At 35.2% G+C, this 15241-nt stretch overlaps 1 protein-coding gene across 1 annotated transcript; it reads left to right on the forward strand.

Annotated features, from left to right (window-relative positions):
- Positions 1-343: 343 nt before the first annotated feature.
- Positions 344-15039, forward strand: LOC129279044 (phospholipid scramblase 1-like). The gene is made up of 5 exons (XM_054915156.2): positions 344-422; positions 1049-1178; positions 2056-2230; positions 3678-3839; positions 10450-15039. Exons 2-5 carry the CDS (start codon positions 1099-1101, stop codon positions 10510-10512), a joined length of 480 nt encoding a protein of 159 aa, XP_054771131.1. The 5' UTR covers positions 344-422; positions 1049-1098; the 3' UTR covers positions 10513-15039.
- Positions 15040-15241: the final 202 nt, after the last annotated feature.

The following is a 15241-nucleotide window of genomic DNA, read 5'->3' on the forward strand; positions in this document are numbered from 1 at the left end:
TAATAGACAAAATGGAATGGCATTAGACTATTAAAGGTAGCCCATTTGATGAGTGGACGAGTTGGCAATCGACAATTGGCAGTTTACCCCTACATGTACCATTGCTCTTTGCTTGACATGGGAAGGGGACAAAATCTAAACCCCATTCATGTTTATCTGTACACCATCTACACAGCCTTCATGTAGACACATGAAAAAACATTGTTTTGTCTCAAATTACCTGTTTTTTATATAAGGAAATATTCTTTTGTTATGACACTGATTTGCTGAAACTCTTTAGCACCCTCTAAAGACAGCCTTGGAACTTGACTGAAGTATTTTAATTTGTTTTGATTATTTTTCAGCTTTCACTGGTTTTGAAACTGCTAACAAGTATGAGATCAAAAACACGGTCGGACAGCAAGTCTACTTTGCGGCAGAAGGTAAGCAGTTAACCTTTATTATGTATCATTATCTGTCTTGGAATTGAGTCACTATGGAGAAATGCTCCATTTTGACATAGTGAATGTGTTTTTGGAGCATTTTGATTTAGTGCAGAATCTGCAAAGATAGTAGAAACCTTCCTGATTTCATCTTGGGGCTCGCACATGTTGAAAATACATGTCATTTGTAGTTATTTCAAAATAAATTTGTACAGAATCCAATAAAATGGCAATCAAAGTGTCTTTATGTGTGAATAAAAATCTATGCAAATGATTGTAAAAGAAAGTGTGTAAATTGCTTAAAGAAATTAGCAAAACAAGCATGAGATTAATGTCAGGTATTTTCCAAGAAGTAATAATACACTGTCCCACATGTACTTATCTGTGTTGGCCATTTTCAGTGTGATCATTTTTCATCTTGGATGTAATGATTTCACCTAATACAATTAGTGTATACCGGTATGTATTTGTACCAGATCTAGGTTTTCGATTATACATGTATAGTGCCAAATAACCTTACCCTTTTCATAATAGTGTTTACATTATTAACCGCTTTCATTACATGTATATTTGACCCTTACCATGTCCATTATCAATTTTGAAATATTTCTGCTTCTTTTTGACAGACAGCGATTGCTGTACCAGAAATTGCTGTGGAAAGACCCGCTGTTTTGACATGAAGATTCTTGACAACACGCAACGAGAAGTGATTCATATAGAGCGCCCTCTAAGGTGTACTACCTGCTGGTGTCCCTGGTAAGAAGAATATCCAGGAACAATGATTTTCGATGAGAATGTGTTGGGTGTTCATAGACAGTCGGGCGACTGCTGTATCTCCAGTGGTCTGCTTGATATTATTTTTCCTTACAGTATACCATAATAGACAGGAAAACCTGTCTATAATGACCACCCAAAGGAAACACAAAATGTGACCTTTATCGACAGGTGGCTGCCGTGGACAGGTTCTTACACACACAATCTGCCTCCATGGGAGTCAGTTTTAGTGGTCACTATAGGCAGGTGGCTGGTATACACAGATTCTTATACACATCATCTGTTTCCAAAGGAATCAGTTTCAGTTTTAGTGGTCACTATTGGCAGGTGGCTGGTATAGACAGATGGCCACCGTTTGACCCACCTCAACACCTACCTAGAAAAGCTGCAATTCACCAACCTTTTGTGTGAGATGATGAAAAGGGCAAGGGGACAGGAGTGTTGCATTATTTATTAATGTTCGTACCTTGACATAGGTTTCAGCCACTTGGTGGCTGCTTCTGTCAGCAGGAATCCCATTCACCATCATTTTCCTTCTAACCCTCCCAATTCTGGGGAAAGTTTTCATGAAAATTGTCTGCACTGGCAAGTTTGTCATTATCCAACAATTACCATAGTAACAATTAGACAGCTACTGTACGCTTCCTAGGCAATCTTATCCATGTTGAGTTGTCCGATCTGACAACGTGTTAGACGACAGATGTTGATGAAATGTTTGTGCCATCTTGAAAGTTGCGGTTAGATCCAACATGTAGCAAAAGCTGTCCAAAGACAATTGACATTGTTTTTGATGAGCAACCCTTGTTTACTTTTCACTCAGACTTACTAAATTTTTCCTGTTTGTTTCTCCTGATGATAGCTGCCTTCAGACCATCACCGTTAGCTCGCCACCAGGTACCGTGATTGGCTACGTCAACCAATCCTGGAGCATCTGCTTTCCAAAGTTTGCCATTCAGAATGAGAACCATGAAACCATTCTCCGTATCGATGGACCGCTCTGCCAGTGGAACTGCTGCGGAGATGTTGAATTTGATGTAAGTCATGTATGCCATTTTAAAAAGTAGCCATTTTTGTCTCACCTGCATAGCAGAGTGAGACTATAGGCGCCGCTTTTCCGACGGCGACGGCGGCGTCAACACCAAATCTTAACCTGAGGTTAAGTTTTTGAAATGACAGCATAACTTAGAAAGTATATGGACCTAGTTCATGAAACTTGGCCATAAGTTTAATCAAGTATTACTGAACATCCTGCCTGAGTTTCATGTCACATGACCAAGGTCAAAGGTCATTTAGGGTCAATGAACTTAGACCATGTTGGGGGAATCAACATCAAAATCTTAACCTAAGGTTAAGTTTTTGAAATGTCATCATAACTTAGAAAATATATGGACCTAGTTCATGAAACTTATACATAAGGTTAATCAAGTATCACTGAACATCCTGCATGAGTTTCACATCACATGACCAAGGTCAAAGGTCATTTAGGGTCAATGAACTTTGGCCGAATTGGGGGTATCTGTTGAATTACCATCATAACTTTGAAAGTTTATGGATCTGATTCATGAAACTTGGACATAATAGTAATCAAGTATTACTGAACATCCTGTGCAAGTTTCAGGTCACATGATCAAGGTCAAAGGTCATTTAGGGTCAATGAACTTTGGCCAAATTGGGGTATTTGTTGAATTACAGCCATAAATTTGAAAGTGTGTTGGTCTAGTTCATAAAACTTGGACATAATAGTAATCAAGTATCACTGAACATCCTGTGCGAGTTTCAGGTCACATGATCAAGGTCAAAGGTCATGTAAGGTCAAAGAACTTTGGCCACGTTGGGGGTATTTGTTGAATTGCCATCATATCTCTATAAGTGTATTGGTCTAGTTCATAAAACGTGGAAATAAGAGTAACCAAGTATCACTGAACATCTTGTGCGAGTTATAGTAGTTTTCAAAATCAGCACTGCTGCTATATTGAATCACGTGATGCAGGTGAGACGGCCAGAGGCATTCCACTTGTTATAACTGTCAGCCAAATATCTGCATATATGAGGATTCAGAAAATAATGTTAAAATCAATTCCAAAAGATGGATCATGTTTTGAAAGTCTCTTACAAATACATGTAGGACAGAAGACTAAAAGAATATCCCAGGTGGGACTCTTAGGTTTAATAGTCCAGATTGGGCATTGATTTAGGGAAGCTTTATTTCCCATAGCTTTTCCAGAGCTCTGTATCGAGGAGGAAGATGAAGGGATTGTCTCTGTGCTTGGGAGTCACTCCCTCTACATTAGCTTTGGGAAAGATACCTTCCCTAAATCAACCTATAGTCTAGGCCCTGTCTTACAATGAGTTGCGATTAATCCGATCAACCACAACTATGAAAAGCCAGAAACACCAAAATCTGAAATGCTACCTACAACCTACTATCATCCATACATGCAATGTATCTAAAATTCCCAATTGACCTTTGACCTTTACCAGGTGATGTCTGCTGATGGTAGCTCCAAGGTTGGTAAGATCTCCAAGCAATGGACTGGATTCATCAAGGAAGCTTTCACCGATGCGGATAACTTTGGTGTTTCCTTCCCAATGGACCTCGACGTCAGGATGAAGGCTGTTACCCTGGCTGCCACCTTCCTCATCGTAAGTCTCACTTTCCTATCTTTTTTTTACATAAATGTACATTCTAGGTTTTATATTTCAAGCTTCCTTGTAGGCATAGGGCTTTTGTCTTCACCTTTCTCTAAAGGTTACCATCAGATGCCATTGCTTCATCAGGGTTGATTAGGTACCAAAAGTCGGAACCCCATTTAGCGGGGACTTCTAGCAGGAATCTTTATCAGTGATTTTTTTTCCCCGTCCAATCCTCTAATTTATGGGGCCTCGTTTCATAACGAGGTACAACTATTGTAATTTGCCATTATGGCAACTACCATGGTAACAGGGCTCAGCAGCCAATCAAATGAATGTTTCCATGGAGGTTACCATAATAGCAAGTACTAGCATACAATAGTTGTAAATCTTTTATGAAATGGGTCCCTGTTCTACAACAAACCATTAGAGGGTTGGGAAGCTGCCTTGAATTCCTGCTTGAAGCGGGAGTTAAATTTTTTTGACTCCCAGTCGTTACCAGTCGTTCTTAAAGTCGCTCTTAACTTACGAACAGCTTTATGAAACGGCCCCCTGGTGTGAGCCTCCAGACCTTTGAGAAGCATGTTGGAGGAAGAACTTCATGGATGTTGAAGAGTGGTTTTTCTGACTTTGATTGGATCATGCAGAATCATGAACTGCAGTACAGGGTGGGTAAACAAAGATTGAACTGACTAAAAGAGACATATAATTTCCCAGCTATGTTTGGAAGATCACATCAGCATATAGGTTAGATCATGCAAAATGAGACGCACAAGGCATCAACGCGTTGCGCATTGTCGCCTATGCATGACGTAGGTCACACATTTTCTTGAATCTGTGTGAAACACCCCTCGGATTTGTAATGTTTTTTATGTAAAACAATTTTCTACCACTACTATTTCCTGTTCCTGAGTAGAGGTGTGAGACAGAGCTGCCAACCATTACGTTTTTGCCGTAATCATTACGTTTTTTCATTCAAATTACGGCATTATGGTTTTTCTTTTCAAATTACGTTTTTTGACAATTTTGATAATGTGCGTACATAATTGTATGTATGTGGAGTGCGTGTTGAGCCCACTGAACTAGAAATACGTATTTCTAGTTCAGTGGTTGAGCCCGAGATGAGCCTGGTATTTGCGCGTGCGTAGTCGCCCGCCGGCCGGTTTTCCAACGCACTTTAATAATTTGATAGCGTGCACGTACATATACGTTAGTTGAATATGCGAGCGGCATGCATGGTACGAATCGCGATGTATAGCGACTGGTAAATACGTCTGTAAGGATGATGACGTCATCCAAGATGGCAACTTACGATGACAAACGAAAGGATCGAGGATGATTATGTTTTTATCATCATTTGAAAGGAAATAACAGTAACTGCGGTCTAAGGTACGATATTTCTGAATTTTATATATTTTATCTTAAATTTGCATGTAATTTCTTTCCTATAAAGTGATGTTTTATGTACAAAAAAACGATCCGAAAATCAGATTTCAGAATTTAGATCTAATGTTACTGCTAATACGTTGTCTTTACGCACGGGCCAACACTCTTCAGGTGATCGAGCCAACGTTTGTTCTTGCAGCGCAGAGCGAGGAGTACGATGAATTGGGTAGGGTAATTCCCAAATGTAGTAAGAGAAGAGTCCATTTGTAATGGAGGGGGATTTGGAGGTTTGAGGGAAATTATTATTCCATTTGCAAAATTTTACAAAAATACTCATCATATATATTAAAGATTGAATCATCAAAAGATATTTTTCATATACTTTAAAATTAATTGGTGTGATAAAGAAATGAAATTTTGAGGCTATTTTCTTGAATTGATTAATATCAATTCCCTTCGGATAACGGTACTGTCTGGTTAATTTTCATCAACTCGTAATCGTATCAAACAAATACGATGAATTCGGCTTTGAAAAGACCTGGAAAGCTCTTCATTGTCCCTTGAAGTAATAATTCTGGGTGATATTCAAAATTTATTGATAGTTTCACATGATGTATACTAGAGAGATGTCCTACTGCCTTTGGAATTCATTAAAAAAGTCGGCACTTTAGCATTCAGTTTAGCAGGAATGGGAAGATTTCTTCCCCGGTTCTGGCGGCCTAGATGTCTGCTCTATAGTGCCGTCACTGCTGGGGATGATTGAGTGTGCGTGCAGTGTGATTGAGGCTGAGCTGTGCACATCGTGAAGTGATTTACGATGGGACTTTTGTGGAATGATTTCAACTTCTTATCTATAGATCTATTTGAATTTTAGATTAGATTGATTTATGAATAATTTTTCTATATTTGTGGAATGTTACATGTACACTTCCATTTTATGACACTTTAATTTTAAAGGGTACTGTTTGGCAAAAACAATGTTACTTGGGTCTTGGGAAGAGAAGTCTGAATTGATGTCAACTTTTTTTTTTTATTTCTCTTAGTCTACAATTTGGTAGTTTTGTCAGGAAACTCAACATAAAACAATTAATTATTTTAGAAGTGGAAAGGAAGCCCCAGAAAAATGGGGCCCTAAAAATGTTCACCAGAACTGATTTTGGTGCCCCTGAAAGAATTTTTTCTCGACAGATCTTCACTTTGATAAGTGCCGGAGTAGGTTGCACTACAAAATGAAAGGCCTACTTGTCATTTTTAGAAAAATTTGCCTAGGTGCCCATTTGACTAGAATAAAAGTGGCCTTCATGTCCTTTAGAATGGCCTTGATACCCCTTGAAATTTTGGGGCATCCAAGGCCACTTTGCCGGTTGCCCCAAGCTGAAAGTGCCCATTTGAAAATGGCCTTGCCCCTCTCAATTCTTAATTCAAGCCCTGCTACTGACTTAATTAAAATAAGGGTCCAATTTGTAACGCTCCGTTACTTAGCCCAGACTAGGCCTAGAGATTAACTTTTTTTAAATTGTTCACTGCATACATACTTTTTGCATTGGATGTTTGTCGCATGTCGTTTTAAGGTTCGTTTTAACACATTCCTTTTTTTTGTTGGAAATTCCTTTTTTTTGCCATGATTCCTTTTTTTGCTTGCACAAGGTTGGCAGCTCTGGTGAGAAGAACGAGAATGGATTTTGCCATATTCTTGTGGATGAATGGCCATGGAGGTTGATTTGCTGGAGGTTTATTCAATGAATTGGTTTTTTCATTCAAAGTAGGCTAATCAGTTTGTAGTAAAACCGAAGAGATTGAAAGAAAATTACAGATCTTACAGGGGGCAAATAGTCACACCGGATACAATACAATAGATAACAGAAATCTAAGAAAAGTTCTCAGAAATGAATAAATGAATGATAACAAAATAATAGTAAAAAAAAAAAAAAATGAAATGAAAGAATTTTTAAAAAATAGCATGATTGATATCTGAAAGCTACCATGTCGATTGCCTGTTTCATCATTGGCATTTTGCAAAGAGGTTGAATGCTATAAAAATTTCCAGCATGTTTTGCTTAATATTGCCTGTACTACAAGCATGACTAGAGTGCACATTGTACTGAATATGTAATTGTTGAATGAAGCCATAAACCCATCATGGAGGCAATATACATTGAATCAGTTTAATTGTAATGAAGTTCCCGATATATGCAATGCAAAACTTACAGTATAATATTTAATATATAAAAATTTGTTGGACTCATGTTCATCATCTTGTTTCTCATCGAGTATGATATCCACTTTGAAAAATGATTGTGTTTCCAGGATCCTGTCTTAAAAAGAGTTATGATTGATCTAATCAAATTCAAGTTCTCAATCATATGGAAATCCATCAATGCCATAATTTTTCCTACAGGTAATTTGCACAATGTCCTTTGTAAACAAAGAGGAAGCACACTGCATTGTCAAGACAACAATGAATGCATGAACATACATTATCAAGAAAACAATTCGAACAAACATGCATTCTAGATGTTGGAGTTGCTGGCTTTCCATAGTTTTGGTTGATCAGATCAATTGAAACAAAGGTGGGGCCCAGACATGTATTCCATTTCAAGCTAATTTTCGCTTTCATTTCTGTTTAAACTTGGAAAAGTCATGTCTTCCATTTCAAGCTAATTTTCACTTTCATTTCTTTTTAAACTTGGAAATATATCTGTTGTATCTGTGGTGGTTTTTTGATTTTTCATATAAATTTACTATCAACATTTTCCAAGAATTTTGAATAAATCCATTTCCACTTTTTTCTGTTCAATTTCTCCTTTCGTATTGTAAAAGAAAGCTTATCTTTCATGTACATTCATGTGTTTATCTTATTAAAAGCATATCTGAGACCTTTTCACAACCATTTAATTTTCTTTCAAGTTGTTGTATTCTTGTATTAACTTGTAAGTTGGCATTATCAAAGTTGCAGTGACTCAAAGTTCTACTACCATTCAAAGAATACATTCACAAATATTTATTTTCTTTGAATACGTCACTTTATGAGAATCAAATTATTCATAATGACTTTTTCCAAAACTCTACATGTAAATTTATCTTCTGAGTGAATAATTGTTCTTGTGATTTATTGTCATTATCCACTTCGTCTACCAGCAGTTGGTCTCATTTAGTTGGTCTACTATCAATTTAGTCCATTTTTTTTTTTTTTTGCAGGAGTTTCTGCATTTTATTCATAAATCAATGATAAATTAACATGTTCACATAATTGAATGAATACAATTTAAATGTGACAATTAAAGAGATACATTGTAAATAATACAGAAAAGACTGATAATTAAATCATATCTAAGCATGTGATATAGTTCGGTAAAATACAGGGGCCAGCTATTATAAGCACAGAGGTGCTTGAAGCAATAGCAGTTGGTCTAACCATCACTTGATCTATTAAATACTCACTTGGGTTTGATAAACTGTCTTTTCCACATGATCCAATTTCCACTTCGTTTTCGTAATTGTTTGTACTTTGTCAAATTTGGTTCATGAACGGGTCAACTAATCATATACATGTAGACTAATGGAGTGTTGCAAGAAACTAGGAATTGATTGCAATTCAAGTTTTGGTCCCCAAATGAATCATAAATCTTGTGCAATTAATTGCAAAAGTGCAAATGATCGCTGGTCTGCTTCTAGTGTCAACAACAAGTTTAAATTGATTTGCTTATTTTTATTGTTAAAATTGATCTATCACTTGTAAATTTGCAACTGAAATTTGCAATTGATTTTCTTACAATACCCCTTGTGGTGTTCGTAGCAGACTGATGGATTGAATTTGGTAAATTTTACCTAACTAACTGGAAATTAGACAAAATAGTGAAGTGGCAACAGGCTAAAGGGGCAATGCAACCATAAGGATAGAAGACGAGCTGGTTGTAGATGATGTAGGGTTAGTGAGATGAGATCAAACTGGAATAAGATGTTTAGTGGATTTATTAAAAACCAAGTAGCAATAATAGGCGGTGCTGCACCAGCCCGAGTTTGCTCAATCTCAAGTTTTTAGCCCGATCAGCCCTCTTTGCGATTAATCTTGAGATTCAAGAAACCCCATCTCCACCAGAGCAAGAAGAGCAATTCGTGCTCGTGCAAGGCATCGATGCATTATGGTCCGACGCCGTGAATAAATAATCCCCAGTCGAATCTCAAGTGCGTCTGCACCTGCGAAATTAGTGGTATAATTCGAAAATAGTGCACTATTTTGAAAACAATCCTAAGTTGACTTTAATAGCATTGTAAGCTCAAGAGTAATCCAGCGAACTATCGCGATGATCGCGTCTCCATCACAAGCAATCTCCAGATTGGGATAATTTGCTGGATCAGGAATAGTACGAATATTTGAAAACTCGGGCTGGTGCAGACGGCCCTAATGTTCCAAATGGATGCACTGTGCTACCCCCTAACGAAAATCATTACACCTGTAGATCTACATGTAGGCAGTGTTTTCATAAAGCATCTTGTCAGTATTTTTTAATGACAAATTTGTTCTGAGCCAATCTGATGCAAGGATTTCAGTAGCTCATAAAAGTCATCAGTGAAAATCACTTGACTTTTTTTTCCATATGAAATGCTCCCATCATCATGAGACAAGATCTATATGTAAATCCAAACAGTTTGAATCCTATCCAATATCTAAATCCTTTTGAAATTAATATTTCAACCACAAAGTAAAGTTTGTTTGCTCTTTCATATAGGATGTTAATTCCATCAAATAAAAAACACCATTACATGTTCTTTTTCCCTCTATTTTGTCCTCTTCAAGTTAAGTGTCCAATCAATAAAACTAATAGTCACTCACATTCCTGATACAGGGTGTATGAGAAAAAGGAACCCCAAGTTTCACTTCTTTTAATTAGAAATTGATCGGGGGGTGATGAAATTTTTTCTCATGAAAAGTGTATAAGCATTATTATTTACTTGTACATAGTTGAAATTAACCACCACCTACATGTACATGTATATTGCTCCGCGTATTATTTAACAATGATATTCAGTGATTGCCTTTAGGTGTCATTCATATGCTAATTTGATATCAAATTATATCATTTTGGCATCACTAATTGATAATTTCTCTCCTAATTTGGGTTTCCTGTTTTTGATACACCCTGTACCTTTATCACTGAATTCGCCTGTATATATGTCTTCTTTCATTTGTGTTTTTTTTCCATTCTTCGTCTGTTTCTCTCTCTTTTTACCACAGGATTTCATGTTTTTTGAGGAATCAGGAAATAAAAAGGATCAGAAAAAAGCAGGATTTTTTTAAATCCGAGAAAAAATTAACAAAGAACCTCATTGAAACCTAACATACTGAATAAATAATTCTTGAACAAAAATTATGAAATTCAATCTTGAGTGATCATTCCTATTTCATGATTATTTGTACATGAATCGTTCAAAACCTGCCTACAATACGTCATATGTATTCCTTTTTACAATTTCCTTCATGTGTTTTATTTTTAATAGAAGTTTTCGGTTAAAAGGGAAAATGTTGGTACTTCCAACCGATTCATTGCATGAAGTGAATTATTCAATTTGGATAACTCTACGAGTCTACCGTATTCAGCATCAACTATGACAAAGAAATGTATGGGCCCATGCACAAGCATAAATAAGTCACTATTGTCCTCAGACAATTGGGCCCATGAAATGCTTTGTAGGATCTGATGCTGGATACGTGCCTGGATAATGGATATGATTTTAAGAAATGCCAGTGAATTTTGAAACATAATTTTTTATCTTGGCCTTTTACAGAGAAAATGTGTATTCCATGATTTTAAAAAAAAATGGGCCTATTTCAATTGGTATATTTCTATAAGGGGGTTGGGTGATTTGAAATTACACCAAAAGTTAGATTGACTAAAAGTTGCACAAGATCACTGAAACTTGAATTTGCAGATTTTTTTTCAAGGATTTGATGACGGTTCATGCATGCGCTTTCAACAATCATTGATGTTCAAATGGGTATTGTTAGTATAATATTCTTGCTTGTACTGTATATTCTATGGGTTTTGATATTTGGTCCATCGTTAATTTGTTGCATGTTCGGAATGCTGGAACTCGAATTCCTTCTTGCCTGTGGCATGTTGGCCAAGATATGGAAGTCACAACATTTTTTTCATATTTCATGGGAAATAATTCATGAGGAGATATACATGTAGTGCAGGAGTATAATTAATTGTATCTCCAGATAAAAGAGTCAATAGTAATTGAAACTTGAGAGAAAGCCAGATCTTGAGAGAGAAAAAGAAATCATCCAATTTGCCATGTAGATTTCTTAATTTTTTTACTCTGAAGATTACATTTGGAATAAATGGAAGTTTAGACAAATTTTCTTTGGACCAAATGGCAATCCCCTTTTCTATTTGTTCCATTTAATCACTGTAACTAACTACATGTATTGTATATTGGTGTATAATATTGGATATTGAATGTACAAATTTGTGTGAACGATGTTGGAATGATCTGAGGAGGAGTTTATTTGTATGCGCTCACCCCCCCCCCTTAATTTTGATTTAATCACAATTGATCATTCTAGGAGCGTTATAGGATTTTGCATGATCTTCACTCCAGGTCTTCACTATATATATCACCATCACTTTTTTTGCTTCATCTTTCATTTTGTTCATGCATTGTATGTTGAATTTGGATGAAAATTCTCCATCAGATCTGGGTGATCTTTTTCCCCCATAATTTTCTTGTTGGGGGAACAAGGTCAGAATCTATCATAGAATATTTGCACATGCTTCAAATTTATTTCAGTGATATTGTGCCAATCTTGTAAATCAGAGCCTTTCTGTGATAAATACCTCTTTAGAGACTTTTGATAAAAATGCTAACAACAATAATTAAAGTGAAACTTTAAAATATCATTACTTTCTTACTTTACATTCGATTTATTTTCAGAGTTATGCATGTTTGATTTTTCTCTATTGATTCAAATCAACATATTTATGGAGTGTGCTTGACCTTTACTTCTAAATCTATCGCAGTATATTACATAATGGTGGGCCACTGCCAGACTGTATGGGTAAATCCCAAGTGAAGAGTCTTGGTTTAAACTGTATGGACTGAATTCACGAAGGTTGTTTTGAAAACCATCGGTTGAATCCATGCATGGTTTATGCAGATTTACTATAAATTACGCTTATTTACCACGTATATTACAAAAGTGTCCAATGCTGATGTGCGCTTTTGTCACAGTGTGCCAAAAAGACACCTGTTGCCATGGTTATAGTACTTGTAATATTTTATTTATGAGTCAACTGTTCAGAATTATTGAGTCCATTCTTCAAACAGTGGACTTATGAATAAAATAGCGTACTTAACCATGGCAACAGGCGTCATTTTGGGGCACTGACAAAAGCGCGCATCAGCATTGGACATTTTGTAATATACGCGGTAAATAAGCGTAATTTTGCAGGAAATCTGCATAAACCATTGGTTCAAGCAATGGTTTTAAAAGCCACCTTTGTGAATTCGGTCCTATGAGTTTCCACATCCTGTTTTCAGGCTTTTTATATTATTATTTTATTTTAAAAAGTGACAGTAGCACCAGAAAATTCTGTTTCAAGGGTCAGATACCAAATTTATAGACAAAGCATATGTACATGTAGATTTTGTTACAAGTTTGTACATTGTTTTTTATCATCCCTAAATTGGGTGACATTCTGTAAAATATTGGAAGTACTTGACTGCTTGTAGATATACATACTGTATGTTTGTACTTTGTTGATGTCATCATTTTAAGTTAATCTCTGAAATCATTACTTTTTTTAGTTTTATGGGCATTTTTATAGCTTTTCATTAAAAATCAGTTCTGTAGTTACAGTTAGAAATTGTGAATTTTTAAACAGCATTATGAAAGAATCCAGTTTTATTTATGACTAGATTAATTTGAAGACGTCTTGTAGAAATATCAATGAACATTGAGGACGTCTTAAGGAGCCAAACCGCAGGGTTGTGGTTCAAAGCCAAAAGCGTTATTAATAACATGTACATGTGAGTTGTGCAAGAAGTTATAGGGGTTTTACTTTTCTATTGGAGTTGTACATGTATTTTGCTGTACTTGAACAAGTTCTAACTTCGACCATTTTCAATTTTGGGGGTACTCATTAATAATCCCATGTTTAGAATAGGAAGGGAGTTCAACCCATTTCAATTTTAATAGCGTGTTTGTTACAGATCCTGGTGATTCCTTGTTTCCATGTATAGGGAAATTTATGGTTTACGAACAATATTTGAGTCTTGCCAACATCAAATGATCATCTCATATTAAGTAGAAATATTTACATTAGCTTAGATTTATTTGTATGCATTATTGTTGAGTTGTTCATCATTCATTACAAAATTGAATATATAAGGCTGAATTGCTGATATATACTGACTACAACTGGCTGAGTAATGGTGAGGCTTTTAAAAAAATGAATTATCTACCTTATGTTGCAAAACATTAATAGTTTCTGAAATATTATTTTTGAAAGAGGCAGGCTTGGTTTACTGACTACTTACTCTCATCCAAGATGTTTTTCCTCATCTATTAACACCATTTTAAAGAATTCAAATTAGTATCTTTGGTATTAAATGTACCAGTGGGAGAGGGCAAAGGCTGTGAAGTGTAGTATTGAGTAGTACATAGCGTGAAGAAATATATCTCTTCAAAATAACAAATTGAAAGAAAAAAAAATGGTTAAATATATAATTTCTAAATAGTTAAATGTACATGTACATGAATAATTGATGTTGTGCTCTTTATTTTTCACCTGTAATTTTTTATGTCTAATTATATCATTAAATTCCTAAGTGCGTAGTGTGGCAATTGCAGCATATGGAAAAAAACAAAAATAATGACCATCTCACAACTCTCATGCAAATGCTGAATATTTAGAACATGAAAAATGTTTCATAATTAATATGCAATTTACTCACTTCACAACTCAAGTGATTCTCTTTCTATTGTTGTATAGTGTAACTGGATTTTGTGATCATTGTGAATTTTAAGTTTCTTTCATGGCCTTAAATTTATAATTGATTTTTATAATAATTACTTCATATTTTATTATACAAACTGCACATTTCTTGTTAATTGTACAATCAATTGATTAAGACTCTTGATTGAGGCAATAGAAACACAGCATATATTTTATTGTGTATTATTGAGAATCAAATTTACCTGTGACATTTTGGAATAGATGGCTGCCAGGTATATTTTGCCAAGAATCATTTAGTCTAATTATAAATATGATTTTCACTTGTACATAGTATCAATTTCATTTTTAGGGGCAATTTATTGTTCTATATTACATTGCATCTACAGAACTTAGACCATTTTACAATTATTTCAATGTACCTATAGTGTTTAGAAGGTAACCTAGTATGCATCTGTACTCAAAAGTTGTGCGAAAAAATATTCTACAAGTTATTAAAATTAAGAAACTAATTTATACGGTTGTGCTCAAATGTTAGTGAACCCCACCCCAAAATGCACTCCTTCGTGCTGTTTAATGTACACCCAATACTACAATGTTTGGTGTGCCAAGAGAAACAAACTTTATTGAAATATTTTATCACCTGACTTCACAATTAAATATCTGAAACATGGCAGAACTTAAACATGTTGAATAATTATGTTCATTTTTTGGTGGGGTTCACTAACTTTTGAGCACCACTCTACATATTGTGAAAGTGATTGTAATGATATAAACTGTATTATATTTTATTTACTCTTATGGAAGCATAATTGTACTGTGTAATTATAATTACAATTAAATTTCATGTATTCTACCTTAAACAATTTTAGAATCATGTTTGTTGTCAATCTTTATCGAAGAATTGTTAAAGTATACTTGATGTAGTTGAGCTTGGTTGTTTTTCCCCCTTATGATCACAAAAATTAGAAATGTTTATTCTTAAAAGATGATTGGTTTCCAAAGGGGAAGTTCACCCTAATGTAAAGTTGCATTTATAATAGTAGAAAATAAAATAAAAAATACCGG

This window comes from Lytechinus pictus, chromosome 16 (assembly GCF_037042905.1).
Source record: "Lytechinus pictus isolate F3 Inbred chromosome 16, Lp3.0, whole genome shotgun sequence".
In the NCBI taxonomy this organism is placed as follows: domain Eukaryota; kingdom Metazoa; phylum Echinodermata; class Echinoidea; order Temnopleuroida; family Toxopneustidae; genus Lytechinus; species Lytechinus pictus.